The sequence below is a fragment of the Chelonoidis abingdonii genome, chromosome 14, assembly GCF_003597395.2.
Source record: "Chelonoidis abingdonii isolate Lonesome George chromosome 14, CheloAbing_2.0, whole genome shotgun sequence".
NCBI lineage: Eukaryota > Metazoa > Chordata > Testudines > Testudinidae > Chelonoidis > Chelonoidis abingdonii.
This window is the reverse complement of record NC_133782.1, coordinates 40463926-40483579: the sequence shown is the minus strand read 5'-3', so window position 1 is coordinate 40483579 and position 19654 is coordinate 40463926. Positions and strand designations below refer to the sequence as shown.

The 19654-nt window shown below is 47.8% G+C and overlaps 1 protein-coding gene across 1 annotated transcript in view; it reads left to right on the top strand.

The window, feature by feature from the left end:
- The first annotated feature begins 13850 nt into the window (after positions 1-13850).
- LOC116815845 (ribonuclease-like) overlaps positions 13851-19654 on the top strand; it is a 12203-nt gene continuing 6399 nt past the window's right edge. The window contains exon 1 of the mRNA XM_032764547.2: positions 13851-13886. Within this exon, the coding sequence (XP_032620438.2) occupies positions 13851-13886 (36 nt within the window). The remainder of the gene's footprint in view (positions 13887-19654) is intronic.

Here is a 19654-nt window from a genome sequence, read left to right as displayed (position 1 = left end):
ATGCAGTAGAGGCTCAGGCATTTAGCTCCAGAGATCCCAGGTTCAATCCTGCTTGCCGAGGACCAGGATCTGTCAGTGTTACAAAAGCACAGCAGAAAGAGAGTAGGAGGCAGAGCTCTGCATCCAAACACACTGAGGGCTGAGATTTTCTCAGGCACCTAAGGAATGTGGAGGCCATGAGAATTGGTCAGTGTCTAAACCCCTTTGGGGATTTGAAAGTGGCTCTCACTGCGCACGTATCTTTTGGGCTGCTATGCTGTCATCACAGGAAGAGACGAGATTAGTCGGCTCCCAGTAGATCAAATTCCCCCAGAGCGCATTCAAAAACAGCCCCCGCCAGACTGGAACTCATAGCACCAGCATCACAAGAGCAGCCTATTCAGCAATAGAGTTGCATGCTGGTGCACTAGCTGGAGAAACAATGAAAAGGGCTGAGTATGACAACACACCTTGCACATCCACGTACGGTGACCACTCATGCATTCCCAGGTTGGAGATGGGCAGGGCTGGAGTTTTAACTTGCTCACCTATTGGTTCTGCGCACAGGAAGGAAGAAGGTGTGTGGAAAGAGACACTTGGAGGAATGCATGCAGCTAGACACACAGGACACAAACACTCACAGGGCATAACACTAGAGACAGACAAGGCTCAGACTGACCCAAGCCAGGTGTACTTGCCTCGCACTGGACAGGGAAGGATTAACCCTGCGCTGTGGGCCAAGGAAGCCGCACACCCTTTGTCCCTGCTGGGCATGCTCCAACTGGAACACCAGTATAAAAGGGAGCAGCTCAGCTCAGTCAGGGCTGACTGCTGAGGAGGGAGGATGCATGTTGCTAGGTACAGCCGAGGAGCCGCTGAAGTCCCAGATTACCCTCAAGCCAATGGGGAAATCAAACAGTTTAACAGAAGTTTGAAAGAGAGTTTGCAAACGGCTAAACTGGAAGGGCGATTGTGGATCCCCTTCACTACCGATTTCTTGCAAGCATACTGGGCTACACAACACGCCACAACTCAAAGATCACCGGCAGAGTTACTGCATGGGAAACAGATGAATACTAAGCTGAACATTGCTGGATTGTTAAAGGCACGACCTGATGCCCCAAACAAGGATGAAGTGAGAAAAACAGTTGAACAGAACCAAGCAAAGTCTAAGGCTTTCACAGACAAGCGGCGGGGTGCTAAGGAACCAAAGTTTGAGTGTGGTTCCTTCGTTAGAATACAAAAACCTGGAATCTTATGCAAAGGGAGCCATAAATTCACAGCTCCTCTTAAAATCATAGAGAAGAAGGGACCTTACACCTATCGACTTTCTGATGGGTGGGTATGAAATGCTTCTTATCTTGCACCTGCCTGTGCACCAAGCGGAGATTATGCCAACACCCAGTCTGCACTGGATGACTTCACCGTAGCACCATCACAACAAGACATTGCACTGGAACCGGGGCTTGAGAGATGGCCTGTCAGATCCAGACGACCACCTGCCCGGACTATGTTATGTAGTATCTACAATGTTTTCAGTGTAATATTTCTGCCAACACTACAGTGTCTTGTTTCATATTGTTCCTGTGGTTAAAATAACAATGTTTATTTTAATTGGAAAAGTTTCTTAAGAGAGGAGGGAATGTGCTGTTTAGATGTTGCTTGTGATTGTTAGAACTGGGAGCACTGGCTGCTGGGAGTCTGAAAGGACAGGAAACAGGAAGCGGGGGGGGGAGTTGAGGAGGCTGAGGCCTTGGCTACACTGGTGCTTTACAGCGTTGCAACTTTCTCACTCAGGGGTGTGAAAAAACACACCCCTGAGCACAGCAAGTTACAGCGCTGCAAAGCACCAGTGTAAACAGTGACCCAGCACTGGGAGCACTCTCTCCCAGCGCTGGCGCCGCGACCGCACTCGCACTTCGAAGCGCTGCCACGGGAGCGCTCCCGCAGCAGCACTTTGGAGTTTCGAGTGTAGCCAAGCCTTGAGTGAGATTACAGAGGGTGCAGCAGCAGCTTGGTAAAGAGGTTTCCACTGTAAAAAGTCCTGTTGAAGTTTGTTAGCACCTTGCCTGGTTACTACAACACTAGGCCAGGCTTTCCTGAGGTTAAGGGCGGCCCAGAGGACTTAGCCACAGGGCTGTAACACTCTTCCCTCCCCAAAGGGGGATGGGGTGTACTCGCCCCATGACACCCCAACAAAAGATACAAACATGCACACTAACTGGAAGAGAACCCATGCAAGATGCATCCAAGCAAGAGGCACACATGCACAAAACACCAACATACGCAGACGAAACTGTGGAAGTAGAATGAATTATATTGTAAAAATAAGAATGGATTAAAGAAATGCTGTGTGTACCTTTAAGCAAAAGAGCTGATTTGCTGCAATCCAGATGTCAGGAATGCAGACCTTAAGGTAAAACAATTGCTCCACTTAAGGGCGATTGGTGAAGTATTAGCCTTAGATCGATAAGTGTTTGGAAGGAAGTAGGAGATGCATGCTGTGCCCCAGGTGAATTTTACAGTTTTGCTCTTGGTCCCTTTGTTAAGTTCTCGCCCTTTTATCTGTATAAATAAGACAGTTTGTGTCTTGCATGGTGCTCACATTATCTGGGTGTATTAGCAGAGCCCTGTGCAAATAAAACAGAGTGGTCTGACAAACTGTAAGTCCTGAGTCTAACTTTGACAAAACCTAACATGAGACACACAACGCTCACACAAGCCAGGGATTCAAACACACAGAACACAAAAACACACCAGACAAAAAACAAAACACACAAGACTGACCCACAGAAACACACACACAAGGCCAAACATGACACATGGACAGATGTGATGCTCAAAAGCACATATTTTGGATTTTCCTTTTGGGGCAGTGAATACCAGTCGAAAGATCCTTGTACTGACAGAGCTGATTGGTGTCAATAGCAGACCGCTTGCTTAGTCACCCCCCCCAACCCACTGCTAGCCTCTTCACCCCATCCTACTCACCTACTCACCCCTCCTGCTGCAGGCCCCTCTGACTCCTAGGATCAGGGAAGCCGAAGGGTCTCCATGTGCTGCGCCCCCCACAAGCACGAGCTCTGTGGCTCCCATTGGCCGGGAAAAGCACCAATGGGAGCTGCTGGGCCTGTGGAGCGGGGTTTGCAGGCATAGGTGCTGATTTTTGGTTTTGACGGTGGGTGACCCACCTGGCCCTGACCCTTCCCTGAGGCCCCGCCCCCACTCTGCCTCTCTCTGCTCCCCTCCTGGTGGGTTGGTCTAGCACCTGACTCCACACACTCACTCAAAGTGACACAGGAGGTTCCCCTCCTCAGGGTAGGAAAGGCTGCCTACTGGTTAAAGCACAGGCCTTGGGCTCAGGTGCTCTGAGTTTGATTCTCTGCTCTGCCACAGACTCCCTGCTTACTCTTAGGAAAGTCACTTCATCTCTCAGTGCCCTGGATCCCCCCTTCCAAATAGGGCTAATACTTCCCTGCCTCTGAGGCAAAATCCATTCATGCCTGTGTGATGCAATGGGGGGATGATAGCTCAGTGGTTTGAGCATTGGCCTGCTAAACCCAGGGCTGTGAATTCAATCCTTGAAACAGCAGGACCGTTCCCTTTCACGCCCCATCTGCAAGTGTCTGGGGGGGCAGGTGCAGATAAAGGTGTTGGGGTATTCACAAGTGGGCCGGGCCAGCCCTGGCACCTCAATAGAGCTGCTGGTCTTCAGGAAGTCAACGCATTGGGTTGTGAACTGCCAGTAGCTGGCACCCTCCCTGAGCTGGGCCAGGCAGGAGGCCACAGTACGGGGAAGTGCAGGGGCATGGTCCCCACAGAGCCACAACTGGGTCTGTCACTGGATCGACCTGCTGTGAGGATGGGGGAGAAGGATGGATGGAGACCCTGCTCCCCTCACAGAGTTGGGAGAGAACCCAAGAGTTGTGGCTCTCAGTCCTCCTGCTCTAGCTACTAGACTCCACTCCCCTCAGAGCTGGGGATAGAACCCAGGAGTCCTGACTCCCAGGGCCCTCACTCTGGCCTCTTTTTGTTGCCCAGTTCATACTCCCACCGTTACTACCAATAGAATTCCATAGCAAACCCTCTGCACTGGCTGGGGTGACTCTGGCAGTGGCAATGGGGCAAGGATCTGCCTCCTTGGGGCTTGGGCTCTCCTGTCTCAGTTTTGCCCCATTCCACAGTCGGTCCCCAACTCCCCCATGGGTTGGGGCTGCAGCTCCCATCAGCCAGATGGACCCAGCACCTGCCTAGCTGAGGGTCACCAAACCTCCGTCCCCTCCAGGATCTGTTCCATAAACCTCAACTGGCGGAATGCGCAGCAGTTTGGGTGCAACTTTGGGTGTCTTCCTGCCTGTGCGGGTGTGTGTGTGTCCCTGCTGCCCCCTGCTGGAGGGAATGGGCCCTACTCCGTGTGTGTGACAGAGGCTGTGACTGTGTCTCTCTGTGACTGCACATTTGTGTGTGGATATGGATGGGAACCTCTGTTTGCGCGCACAGAGGTACCGGTGTGTGCCACGTCTCCCTGTATTTGTACCTCTGTTTTTTTTGTGGGAATGTTTAGGGGGGTTGTCCCCCATGTTTTTAATCAGAGTGCTTAGCCAGCTTTCAGGGGCCTGCAGCTTGTTTCTGCTGGGAGGAGAAATGGGGTGATAGAGTCAGGTATATTTGGGCGCATCTGCACAGTGGCTGGAGGTGTAATTCCCAGCACGGGTAGACAGGCAGGTGCTAGCTCTACTGGAGTGAGCACTCTGCAAACAGCAGTGTGGCCATGGCAGCACAGACTTGCTGCCTGAGAACACACCTGCCTGACCCCGGGTACATATGCACGTGTCTAGCCCAAGATGCTGCCTGTGCCATTTAAGAATCAAACAAGATGAGATATTTTGTTTGCTCGCCGTTCCAAGCCTCCCTCCTGCCAACATTCTTCCCAAAAGCTCTCCCTAGACACTTTCTCCAGGCCGTGTGCACGGTGCCCCTGCGTTCTGTCTTCCGTCCTTGGCTTTCTGCTCCTTCTGGGTTCTGTTTCTCACTGCATCTACCATACGCACACAGGGACACCACTGCAAATCAATCAACCCTGGATTCATTATCAGAGAGGAGTGCACACACACACATACACACACACACACATGTCCTCCCATAGCTAACTCCAACACCCAGCCTGGCATGTGGCTTTGTTTGGGTGAAGACTATCTAGTTCAGAAATAAGCTTGATTGTTTTTTACATTCATCCTGAAAAAAAGGCAACTGTTTTTTGTCCAGTCAAGGAGTTTGAATCTAATTCAGGGCCATCTGGAAGGCTGGGGCAGGGGGGAGGGTGGATGTGGCTGGATGAGTGTGTGGATTGGTGTGACTGTGTATGGAGGTGCACTTGTGCATGTGCAGGTATGGATGGGTGTGAGTAGGCAGTGTGCGTAAACGCAGGCAGTTGTGTATGTTGGGGGGATGTATGTATGGCGGTATATATGAATGGGTGGATATAGAACAGGGGGTGGGGGTGGGGATGAAAGGATCCATTTCTGTGTGTGTGTCTGGCTGGGCTGAGCCAGGACTCCTAGTCTTCATTGCGGTTAGTGTGAATTTGCCCCACATCAGACTCTGCCCCCTCCTTCCCCCCATTCTTGATACTGAACCCCCAGCTCTGCCCCTACACTGGAGTCATTCCAGATTGACACCCTGTCAGTGGCAACATGTCCAGCCCAGCCAGTCCCCTCCCTAGAGCAAGCCACACAGGTTCTGATTCTCATAGAAACCCAGGCCCAGATTAGGCCTGAATGGGGCTGTCCATCATCCCAGCAGCCTGGACCAGCCCCAATCCCCATCCTAGGGCCCATGCTGCCCAGCCCCGCTGGCTCGCCGGGGGTCGGCTGGTGGTTGGGACATTGCTGGATCCCTCCCTGTGGCCTGCGGCAGGCTGCTCTCCCCAATTTGGTGGGGGGGAGGAGGAAACCCTGCACTCGCAGAGGAAGTTTTCACAACCCAGGCTGGAGCAATGCGCTAACAGCTGGTGACTCTGTTGCAGGGAGAGCAACGGTTTGGGGTTCGTTTGCCCGGTGTGCTATCCCAAATAACCACACCGGAGTGGAGAGGCTAGTATTACTCTATTGATCTCAAATAAGGTGCACGGAGATTGCAACTCTCAAATCATGCACGAATTACTATCCGTTGCCATGTCTTATATTACCTTACTTGTTTACAAGATGTTCACAGGTGCTATAATTCATTCATTTACAATTCATTAACTACCGGATCTTTAATTAACTATATCCTTAACCCATACTACTGACCCCCCCCTTGATCGATTCCCTCTGTACCACAACAAAGAACAAAAGAAAATGCTAAATTGATCATATAGTGTACTTATGCTTAGCTAGCAGGCCTAAGATGTAAACTTTCTGACTCCACGCCATATTGCCTAGTTACTTGGAGCCTCTCCCCCCCCCCCCACAATCCCCTTTGAGAATACTTCAAAAAGCCTTTTGCTGAGTTTCTCATACTTCATGCTCTAGATAGGTTTGAAGGGTAAGCCACCCGATGCTATGGCAACGAGACCGCCCTAAGGGAGTTCATCAGGAGCTCTGGGGAAACGGGGGGCGCACAAAGTTACGGAGGAGCCATTTTTTTAAAACAAAACAATCAGGAATGATGCTACCCGGCACAGCATTACCCCTGTGAGAGAAGATGCCACAAGCCCCTTCCTTATTCTCCAGGTTGGGCAACCAACTCCAGAGGGAGTCAAAGTGGTAGTTCCCTTTCTTGGGCCTTCCCACTGCCTCAAAAGCCTACGGCCAAAGGATTGTTGTTAATGTCCTGTGATTTTCTGGGACATAAGTACAGCATTCATCCCCTATAAGGGCGCACACCCGCCCTGGGAAGCCACACTTCCACCCAGGAAGTGTTCCACGTATGTCCCATGATCACAGATCAGATGTATTTCTGATGCGTCTGTTAAGGGGCAGCTGGCCAAGGTCTGAGTACTTCAAGATTCACTCCGAATGGCCATCAGCTGGTCATTCAGAAATCACCGAATTCCTACACATACTAGATCCCACTGCAACGCGCTTTCCAGCCTCAGTGATATTTCATACCATTTTACCTTGGTGTAGTACTAGAAGTACACCTGTTTCTTTAACTATTCTCAGGTTACTTCAAAGGGTCGACATTAATAGCATAGGAGGGGGGTTTACATTATTAGTCACTGTCCAGGACACAGGGCGCGCCTGTAGCTAAGATCCACAATAACCACATTCCCAAGCATGGTCCCACCAAATGTCCTTTCTAGGTCAGAATTCCTGACTTTGGAGTTCAGTCTCTGGCCACTTCACGCGGTCGTTGGTAGTCAGCAGGCCTTAATAAGGGCCTTTCCAGCATGGAACCAAAGCATGTCTTTCTTTGTGGACCTTTACATCAATCCAGTTTCTGGTTCCAAGAGTTGGCAGGGCTGCTGGGTTTCGGGTAGCGTTCCTTTCCTGTGAGAAAAGAAACCTAACACATTTCATTAGTGCCTGGCAGTGTTTTGCAGATCCTTCATTAGACTGCGTGCCACTTCAAGCCCCTCCTTTTCTATGGTTTGTCAGCCAGTCTTGACTGTGGTGGAGTCAGTGTCTAATTATTTTTTTCAGTGTAACTCATTTTGTTTCTTTGTCCCTTTTTTCCTTCTGGCTTCTTTTAACCTGCAAAGGAGAACTTCCACTTTTCACTTATACACCTTTTTTCCCAAAATGAACACATAAACATTGTCATTATACTAGTACTTAGTCTTAATTATTCAATATATGCCACACATTACCCTTTTACTAAATACCCTATTTGCAGAACTTGGGAGCAATAGAGCTTAGAGAAGGCACACCCACTTTGAGGAGTTTCATTCAGTTCAACCTCTAGGTCCATATAGCTTCCCACCATCCCAGCCCCCTGGCTAGAAATCTGACGGTAGCCAGAAAGATCCCATGTACAAGTATGGGGAGTGGGTTAACTTATTTCAATGTCTTTGCTTTCAAGAACATGTTGGTATTAGCAATTTTAACAACAATTTTTGCAAATTAACAATTTGGCTTGAGTTTCTATTTTACTTACTGTAAGCAATTCTTATAGACTTCCTTATATATTCACATTGTCGCTGATTTAATTCCAAACGCTTTGATATATCCAGTTGAACAGACAATGAATCTGATCTTTAACTTTAACCTTTTGTTTGATTATTAAACTAACTATTCTATCAAAATACTTAACACAACAATTCCGGCCACAAGACAACAACCAAGACAAGAACATAGAACACAACATAATTCTGTTAGTGCAGTAAATGCATGGTATTGAATGAACTGTTCGCTGGAAAACATACAAGATATTTACATTGAGTTACTCATAACAGAACACACAAACACAGACAGAGAATAATACACTTACTGGCAAGATTATAATACAATGAACATATAAAAAAAATAATACAAAGATAAACACCAAAAGTATAGAACTATCAAGGGCAAACAAGAGGAAATATACCCCAACAATATAAATACTATCTAAAAAGATATATGTTCTAGAGCAGCCAGAAGATTTATACAAAAATATAAACAATAAACATGAATATACATTAATACAGACTAAATATAAATAACAATAAAAATATGATATACATAAAGCACACCAAAAAAAAATAAATTGCAAAAACCAATATTCATTGCATAGAATTATATAATACAAAAAACATATATACACATCACCAGAAACTTTCTTTCATAAGCATTAATATTAGCATCAGTTGTCTCTGGATTATCTAAAAGACAAAAAAACCAGAGGTCTACCCCTCTAGCGCAGTTAATCATGCTTAAAATAATTTACCAATTTACCGCTTGTTGACTTCAGGCAAAACACAGTAGGAATTTACCCCATATTCTCTTGTATTTGTTTCATAGGCAGCCCAGGTTTTCAATTAACATAACACTGTATACATTTCAGTCTAATTTAACTAAATTGTTCATGCCAAACCAAATGATTGCATATTCGCAATAATTCTTTGCAGTCTGAATTTTTACCAACACATTTCACAGACAACCAAAGAACTTCTTCGTTTAGCATTGTTTTTTCAAGTTCTAGCTGCTATTCCCTGCAGCAGCAAACTCAGAGTTAACTCTGCACGGCTTCCCCTCTCCCCCCACTCTCTCTGTGTCTGTGTGCCTGCCCTCCTGGGCCCAAATTCCTCCTTTTCTGTTTGCTGGACCGTCCCTTCCATGGGCGCACCAATTGTCTCCAACTACCAGGTTAGTAGAGGATGGGCTTCTCAACTTAGCCCCCACCCCTCCTGTCTTTCCCTTAAAATTTTTACTGCACAAGACTACCCCGTCCTTTCTCGTTGAGGCATGCCACCTGGACAAAATACACATGGCCCATTGGGCAAAGGCCATTATTTAAACCATAACAGAACAGAAAGCTTTCCTTACCCTTGTAGGGCTCACTTTTACTCATCAGTTTTCACCATATAACACCAGCAGTAACCAAGCAAAAAGTATAAACTAAACAAGGGTATTAAACAAATTGATGTGTAAAATTCTGCAGGGCTTCCCCCCTTCTTATTGCTCACCAAAACTGTGGCAAATTTCTCTGTTACCATCTATCCCTGTGTCAGGTTATCAGGCTGACAACTACAGGATCATTGGGGAAGATGAAAGAAAACACACCATATCACTGAATTTTTAAAGCTCCCATTAATAAAATAATTAAAACAACAACGGAGAGCGTTGGGAACACGTCCCACATTCATCGCAGAACAAAACATTAATGCCCTAAGGCCCCTTCTATACACACACGTACGTCCAGACGGGCCACTTCTGTGTAAATGTGCAGAGAAGGGGGCGAGTTGTGGACAGGAGCTTATCTGTTTTAAGCCTGTCCAGAAGTTGCCAATATGCTTCCGCTCTTGGGAAGGCTGTTCTTCTAAACCATCTGGAATTTCCGTGCGTGACGTCTCTTTCAGAGGATTCCAGTCCAGAATTCAGCTGCTGTGGCTCTTTGTATTGTCACCAAGCACACTGGCCTCCGGATCACAAAAGCGACACTGTTGGAATTTATTTGCTTTTGGTTCACCTCTGTCAATCTTCCTTTTTCCAGCCCAGCTGTGGCCGAAAGCAGTTTCTTTCTTACTAGCACTAGTCTCGTTGATTCTTGACCTGTGAACGCAGAGCAGCACTTTCTTCTTTATTCCCTGGGCCAAGCTGGAATTTCAAATTAACCCGTTCCTTTCCTCAATAGACTAAATTTGCTCACGCTGTAATCAGGCTTTTTTTTGGGGATTAAACACTTCCTCTTGATGTTGATCATTATTAGAGTTGAAGGTAGCCTAATCTAGTGAGGCGATCTGTTGTGACCGATGGAATTTTCCGCGTGTTGTACAAATAGTTCCCGTAATCTCCCTCTACATCACTCGTGACAAGGTAGTTAGAACCATATGATGTGAGGTGTAGCATGTGAAGAAAATGCTGGTGCGTCCACACACATTTAGGGGCCTCGAGATGCGAATGTTAGATCATTGTCGTTCGCATTTAGTCTTCACTCATGCCACACACAGGGAGGGTGCCCTGAGACGCTGGAACACATAGTGTCTAGCCCTTGAAATCGTATAAGATTGTTATCCCTACTCGTGTGATGCAGTTACTTGTCCGCAGGGCAGTGGTGTCGTAGATGCCTGATTGGCGCAGCAACCCTGCCTACGACGCTACCCTGTACCGCGAAATGAGCACCTCAAGGCATAAGTGGCTGGCGTGGAGAGCGGTGACCGCCGCTACAGTTCTATTTCAGCCAGTGAGATTGATCAGGACTGTCAGATAGTACCTAAGCATGAAAGAAATGGCGTGGAAGGAAAGAACTGGGCTGATACCATCAACACACAGAAATGAGAGTAGAGACCCAGGTAAGTGTCTGTCCTCAGCTCGGCGAGGCCGTAAGGCCCAAGTCAGCAAACCCACGATGGGTCGGGACCTCCTGAAAATCCAGCATAATACTCGCGGTTTCACGTTGGAGTAGGTGCACGAGGTCACTGACGCTTTGCTTCACAAGGTGGATGAGCTTCTGGCGTGGCATCCGTCCTCGGTAACCGCTCAACCTTACAGGCCGCCCAAGTACCATTTTCTGCAGTGATCTGCTAGCTTGTCACTACACCCGCGACCGAAGCGGTGTGCAGCAGTAGTGAGAGAGCGACATCAGACTCCTGCCCCTTAATACATAACAGTCCCTACACTCTCTCACCGTATTCCCTCCTGGCTCTCTTGAACGCTTCGCACTCCGCCAGAACAGGGGGAAGGCGGGAAAGCACGAGGATGGGGCTGGGTATTTCTGTATTATATTACACCAGCTTCCATGGACCAAGACAGCTTCGGCGCATGCGCTGTGTTGCGGCGGACAAACCGCGCGATAATGTCGAGGAGTCGACTGTCTGTGTAATTACGTGCACCGTCCTCTAACTAGCTACAGCCAACTCTTATCCTCAGTTGTGACTTCTGAGATCATCGATCGAGTCAGCACCCCTTCACAATTGCGGTACTCGAGCTATCTCACCACCAGGACGTGCCCAGCAATACTGTGTCCTGACCGACTCTCCTGTCCATAAGCCTACGCAGAGGAAGACCCTGTGTCGGTCCTCCACGGTCGCGCGAAGCAAGTAAGAACACGTGAATGTAAAACCTCGCTGAGGTGTCACAGTGCCGGGACAACATTGCGCATGAGAACGAGCTCTTGCATATTCACTACGTCGCTCGTTTTAATGGTGGATTCTCCAAAGCTTCTTGCCTTCCTTGGGGCGTCCGTGCACCATGTGCGGTTGCCCTATTGGGGCCGATCGACAGCGTTCACCAGACTTGAGCTTGAGGCCCTAATGAAGTCACCGCGTGCGCGCTTGGCAATCGCAACAGTCCCAATGCGTCGGCCACCGAAGACGGGTCCGGGCAAGGCTAATTTTCAGCCTCAGACCTCCTGGCGGCTCGCCAAAAAACTGTTGCAGGGAAGCAACGGTTTTGGGGTTCGTTTGCCCGTGTGCATATTCCCGAAATTAACCACTCGGAGTGGAGAGGCAGGATTACTTTATTTGAGCTCAAATAAGGTGCATGGAATGCAACTTTCAAATCATGCACAATTACTATCCATTTGCATGTCTTATTATACCTTACTTGTTTACCAGAAGATGTGGGCTCCACAGGTGCTACCAATTTCATCCATTACCAATTCATTAACTACCAGATCTTTTAATAACTATATTCCTTAACCCATTACTACTGACCCCCCCCCCCTTTGATCGATTACCTCCTGTACCACAAACAAAAGAACAAAAGAAAATGATAAATGATCACATGTATTATGCTAGCTAGCAGGCCTAAGAATGTAAACTTCTGACTCCACGCCATATTGCCTAGTTACTTGGAGCTTTTCTCCCCGCCCCCCACAACAATTCCATTAGGTGATGGAATGTGCCAATGGCTCAGGCATGAGCTTTTCTCCCCCCCCCCCCACAACAATTCCATTAGGTGATGGAATGTGCTGGCCTCAGGCACGAGGAGTGGGTGGCCAGCAGATGGAAGCTGGGTCCATGGCGTTAACACAGTTGAGACCCTAGGGGCTGCAGGGTGGGTGGATTCACCCAAAGGGAGGTGCAGAAGGCAAGGCCAGGCACCTGCAGGGAGCATTTGAGAGGGGGGTAATTGGCAGTTTGCCCTGTATAATTAAATCCAATCCCACACACTTGACAGCAACCAACCCCCTGGGTGCTGCTAAACTCAGGCATCCAAAGAACACGAGCCAGGCCTCTCAAACATCCCGAGATCAGCTTACAAATCATGAGGTTTTTGCAATAATTCCTGCGGGGTCATTTTCTTTGTCTCCTGAAGTTAGAGCCATCATGGCTTCAATGTGTCCTCCACCACCTCAAACCAGTACTGGGGGACTGGCGGGGAGAAAATTTGACTGTTTGTGGAAAAAATGATTCCCCTGCCCCAGCTTTTCAGCAACTGGAAATGGGGAAGAGTTTGTCCAAAAAGCTAAAGTTTGGGGGGTTCTGATGAAAAATCATCATTATGCCTGGAAAACCCATTTTTCTGTCAGAAAAAAAATATTCCACCTACAGCCACACTCTGCAGCCTGGAGTAGCACAAAACAGCGCTGGGCCTCAGCTCATGCAGCTTATTAACAGTGCTCTGTGGTTGTAGTTAAGAGTTAGCATCCACTTAAGTATCCTTCAGAGAGTAGCTGTGTGCCTAAAAATGTGGTCTGGACTATGGGACAGCTAGGTTCTGTCCCCAGAACTGACTCCTTAAGCACATTACTTGAGCTGGGATGTTCCTTTTGACAGTACAAATACAAGAGGCTATTCAATAATCCACTTTGACTTCCTATATAGCAAAAGCCAGAGAATTTCATCCAGTTACTTTTCTGTTGAGCAATAATTGTGGTTAGCTAAAGCATTTTCCACAAAGGCCTCCAGTCTTGATGATAAGAGATTGCAAATCTACCATTATTAACTTCTCTGTGAAAAAAGCATGTCTCATTTCTAACTTGAATGTGTCTAGCTCTAATGTCCAATCACTGCTTCTTGTTGTGGCTTTCTCTGTTACATTAAAGTGCCCTTTACTACCTGGTGTTTTTCCCCCCGTGAAGGTACTAACAAGGATTGGGTTAAACCCCACTGAAAGTGGTGGGTGGAACAGCCATCCTTCATTACTGATAAATGTAACAATTAAGCTCATTTATAGAACCAGATAGCTAGCAGCCTCCACCCAAAACACAGGTATATATAAGACACATGTGGGTAGAGGGGTTTGCCTGAAGGTTGTCCAATGGAGTGGTGTGTGCGTGTCTCAGAGCGATACGCATGAGAAACAGCAATGAAGCTGATCGAGAAGCTGCAGAAAGCCAAGAATGTAGCTGAAACAAACACTGGGAATGTGGCCCTAACAAAAGCCTAGAGAGAGAGAGCTTTGGGGCAGAGTGCTGGCTAGAAAGGGGCATGGAACTATGAGCAAAGAAACTGCCTCCTGCTGTTTGATTCCTCCTGTGTTCAGGGAAACAAGCCCTTGTACATAAACAGGATTGCACGAGAGAAACACCAGAATCCAACATCAGTTTCTCTTCCTGATGGAAACAACCTGCTAGACCCTGAATTTTGGCTAACCACTTGGGTCTAAAGGGGGTAAACCCTGCTGTCAGAAGTGGGATCCAGCGTCCAAGGAGAGAGACTGTGAGCTGCTACTCCTACTGAAGCCAGATGGAACCAGTCATGGAGGTGCTCGCAGATGGCCAAAAGGCAGTAAAACAAACTCTTAAAACAAGATCTAGAGGCTCCCAAATGGGAATTAAAACAGCTACTGGAGCTTTTGCAGAAAGGGCTGAAGTTTAACATTGAGGCCCAAATGAATGGCTGGGAAGAGGGACAGAAAAAGGGGGCTTTCGTATCAGCCAATGTAAGTGGCCCAGCTCTGGCAGTTGGGCTGAACTTACCGACAGAAAAGAGACTGACTTTATCTACATCTGGCAGAAACTCTTGATATGTGGTTTGGAGTCAGCCGTCAATCTGAGCTGGCCAATGCACAATGAAGAGTGAGAAGGAGAGCGGAGGACGTGATTTCACTCAAATGGGCAGAGGAGGACTTCCGGGAGAAACCAGCAATGGGGCAGTTTGCAGACATTTGGCTGGACTTGCAGTGGAGTGAAAGACAGCCCAGGACACCTCGAGAGACTGCACGACTTGCCACAGAATTTGAATCTTGCCTTTTAGCCGTGAATGAGAAGAGGAAGTATCTGCTGGTGAGCAAGATGGAGGCTGATCGCCATGAGGCCTGCAAGTGTGGATCTGTGTCTACAGAGTATGATGGAGAAGGGGATTCTAGTCAGGTTCATGGCATTTGTGCACTATTAGGAAAAGGGATACATTTGGTTTGTTAAAAAAAAGGGGAAATTGGCAATAAAGCAAGAATTAAGGGAAGTGGTTCTGTTAAGTGCTGGCACTGTGACAAAACTGGCCATAAAAAAAACTGTTGGCTCCAAAATGTCTTGTGCAATCCCCCAAAATGGGGGGCACACCAAGCTGAAGGGGCACAACTTGGGTGACAAGGATCAGCTGCAGGGCTAGACGTGAGGTGTTACACAGCGATGATGGGGGTTTTGGCTACTGAACGTGTAATAGGATCTGTGTGTAATAGGACACCAGCTCAAACGTTAACAGGTTTTAGACCAGACTAAAGTGCTAACAAGGGGAGGGACTTGGGGATCCAAACCTGGCCCACCTTACTGGGGAATGTGCCCCCATCCAAACACCGGGACAGCTGGATTTAAAAACTGGCTGAATCTGAGCAAGACTGGGTAGCCAAGAAGATGAGCTAATAACTGGATGTCTCATAACTGTGCAATAAATCATTAGCTCGTAGAATAGCGTGCCAGAGAAGGTGTCCTATACATTCATCCGGTGGAAATTCCCTTACAAGCTGCAGCTCGGGTGAAGCAAAGAGTTTGGGGTGAACAAGGTGTCCTAAAACAGAATAGCAGCTACATGGGATGGTGGCTTGCCAGCAAAGTAAAGATGGGGGAGTGGCTGTTTTGAGACCCAAGTTCTCGGGGGAATCTTAGCTCCAGCTCAGAACTGGGCAGTTAAATAGGAAACAGCAGAACAGTCTGACAGAATTTCTGATTAGAATCAGGAAGTGGACTCCCAGTCCAAGGAGGACAGAGGTTGCAGTGCACTGGTCCAGGCCCTGATACTGGGGGAAACTGGCCCATTGAACAGCCCTTCAATGGTCACCAGTAGCTAACAGGAACGAGGCATTATAGGCCATCGAGGGAATATATCAGGAAGGTATAAGTGAACCCGATGTGCTTCTCTAAGTCTGTCTGTTATACCTAGATATCTTGGTGCATGTTAAGATCATAAGAACAGCCATACTGGGTCAGACCAAAGGTCCATCTAGCCCAGTATCCTGTCTGCCCACAGTGGCCAGTGCCAGGTGCCCCAGAGGGAATGAACAGAACAGGTCATCATCAAGTAATCCATCTCCTGTTGCCCATCCCCAACTTCCGGCAAACAGAGGCTAGGAACACCATCCCTGCTCATCCTGGCTAATATCCTCCATCAATTTATCTAGATCTTTTTTGAGCCCTGTTATTGGCTTGACCTTCACAACATCATCCTGAATTCCCTCAGCGTGGAGGGAATTTCCACTGACGAAAGGAAAAACTGAGGCCGGGCAGATCTGGCCAGCTGGCGGCTGTGCTGAGCTCTGCAGAGCTCTGCTCTGACTGCAGAAGGTTCATTTGTGAGGCTGCCAACATTGCAAACCGCTGCATCGGCTGGGAGAGAAAAGGGAACCAAGTGGTCAGCAGAGCATGAGGTAGCATTTGCAGAGCTGAACAGGGCCATTGCGAGTTGTCCTCTTTGGGTATCCATGTTTCAAAATCCCTTTTGCATTGCACACAGAGGCTGGCACCTACAGTTTGAGGGCAGAAATGACACAATGGCACAAAGGACTAGAGAGGGTGGTGGCTTATTACAGCCCAAGCCTGAGTTCTTCTGAGAGAAATTATTGCATCACCTGAAAGGAGCTAGCAGCAACGGTTATGTTTGCATCTTGATTTACATGGCAGGAAGTTGGCAGTCAGGACAGACCATGATTCCCTGCAATGGCTCTTTCCAGTTCTGGACATCTGAGAGGCAACTTGCCAGGTGGGAAAAGGAAAAGCAGTGCTACAAATTCACAATCCCACCCAGGCTTGGGAATATCAACACCTTGTCCAGATGCCCTTGTTCATAGATAGGACCCTACCAAATTCACAGCCATGAAAAACGCATTATGGACCATGAAATCTGGTCTCCTCCCCTGAAATTTGGTCTTCTCTATGCTTTTACTCTACACTATACAGATTTCATGGGGAAGAACAGTGTTTCTCAAATTGCGGGTCCTGACTCAAAAGGGAGGTGCAGGAGGGGTGCAAGGTTATTTTAGAGGGGTCACAGTATTGTCACCCTGATTTCTGCACTGCCTTCAGAACTGGGTGGCTGGAGAGCGATGGCTGTTGGCCAGGCACCCAGCTCTGAAGGGGATGCCCTGCCAGCAGCAGAGCAGAAGTCAGGGTGGCAATACCATACCATGCCACCCTTACTTCTGTGCTGCTGCCTTCAGAGCTGGGCAGCCTGAGAGCATTGGCTGCTGACTGAGGCCCAGCTCTGCAGGCACCATCGCAGAAGTAAGGATGACAATACCATACCATACCATCCTTATTTCTGCACAGCTGCTGCTGGTGGTGACAGCTCTGCCCTCAGAGCTGGGCTCCCAGACAGCAGCTGTTGCTCTCCAGTTGTCCAGCTCTGAAGGCAGCGCCGCCGCCGCCAGCAGCAGTGTAAAAGTAAGGGTAGAGGTACCACAACCCCCCCGCTACAATAACGTTGCGACCTCACATACACACACGGCCCCTTTTTGGGCCAGTGCCCCTACAATTGCAACTGCATGCAATTTCAGATTTAAATAGCTGAAATCATGAAATGCACAATTTTAAAAATCCTATGACGGTGAAATTGACCACAATGCACCATGAATTTGATAGGGCCCTATTCATAGATTCACAGATTCCAAGGCCAGAAGGCACCACTGACCTCTTGTATAGCACAGGCCAGAGTCCTGCCCCAAAATTATTCCTACAGCTGATCTTTTAGAAAAATACCCACTCTTGACTTAATAGGTGATGGAGACTCCACCATGGCAAATTGTTCCAATGGTTAATTACTCTCGCAGTTAAAAAATGTTCACATTATTTCCAGTCTGAATTTGTTCAACTTCAGCTTCCAGCCATTGGATCGTGTTAGACCTTTCTCTGTTGGATTGAAGAGCCCATTATTAAATATTTGTTCCCCATGGAGATACTTACAACCTGTGATTGAGTCACCCCTTCACCTTCTCTTTGTTTGTTCTATTAGTTTGATCTCATTGAGTCTATCTCTATAAGGCAGGTTTTCTAATCCTTTATTCATTTTCATGGCTCTTCTCTGAACCCTCTGCAACGTATCAACATCCTTCTTCAATTATGGGCACCAGAAGTGGACACAGTATTTTAGCAGCCGTCACACCAAGGCCAAATACAGAGGTTAAATAATCTCTCTGCCCCTACTTAAGATTCCCCTGTTTATGCATCCCTGGATGGCAGTAGCTCTTTTGGCCACAGAGTCACACTGGGAGCTCGTGTTCAGCTGATTATCCATCATGACCCCAAACCTTTTTCAGAGTCACAGCTTCCCAGGATACAGTCCCCCATCCCATTAGTGCTCCCAACATTCTGTGATCCTAGATGTATTTAGTTACATTTTGCTGCATTAAAAAACACTGTTGCAGGGGCGGCCAATGTAAACACACTCTAGGCAGGAGAGCAAGGTGTTGGCTTCTCCAGGGGATGGGGATACTGAGGGAGTGACGGCTGGCTCCTCTCATCCCATAATCTGCACAAGTGCAAATGTCACTGTTCATCCACTGGAACGCTGGATGTGAGTTTGCAGGAATTGTCACTGAGTAATTAAAAGCTTCCGCAGGGTAGATCTGGATACAGCACAGTGCGTGACTGCAAAATCATTTGGCAAATGCAGTCACTTGGGGAAGCTGGTATCCCCTAAGAATCCTGCGGTCAAAGCTTTGCAGGGAAATGTAGAGTTAGAAAATGGCCTATTGTCTAGGAGATGGGAGAAACCAGCGGGTGATGGTTACAGGGACCAGCTGGTTGCACCAGATATATTGAAAAAGGAAGTTCTGAGGCTATGTTGTGATCTTAAAACTGCGTGACATTTGGGGATTGCAAAAACCTTACCCAAGCTGAGAGAGAATTTGTTGCGGGTGAAATGCAGGTAGGATGTGAAAGGGTGGTGTAAAAAATGGGACGCATGAATTGCAAAGAAGGTTCCCCCTGAAACTGGGAGAACTGCTTTGCAGCACTATCTTGTGGGGGCACCAATGGAAAGCACTGCCTTTGATATTCTCGGGCCCTTGTCTAAGACACAGGCCAGCTGTCAATATCTGCTGGGAGCTATGGACTGCTTTGCAGACTGGCCTGAGGTTTACACAATCAGAAATCAAAGGGCTGTGACAGGAGCTGTGATGCTAAGGAATGAATTCTTCACCAGCTTTGGGGTCCTTTGTGAATTACATATAGATCAAGGGAGAAACTTGGAATCCCAAGGATCACAGCTGGGAAAATGGAGGCTGGAAACATTGTGACAGAGATGAGTTTTCCATTAGACCCCCAATAGGTGGGATCCCCCTCAGCCAGCAGATTTCACAGAAACAATAGACATTCATTCCTCAGGGACTTGCAGAAAGAAGCCCCTGCAAGATGGACGAGAAGCTGGATATGAGTCAACAGTGTGCCCTTGTTGCCAAGAAGGCTAAAGGTATTTTGGGCGGTATAAATAGGGGCATTGCCAGCAGATCGAGGGACGTGATCATCCCCTGTATTTGACATTGGTGAGGCCTCATCTGGAGTACTGTGTCCAGTTTTGGGCTCCACACTACAAGAAGGATGTAGAAAAATTGGAAAGAGTCCAGTGGAGGGCAACGAAAATGATTAGGGGGCTGGAGCACATGACTTATGAGGAGAGGCTGAGGGAACTGGGATTGTTTAGTCTGCAGAAGAGAAGAATGAGGGGGGATTTGATAGCTGC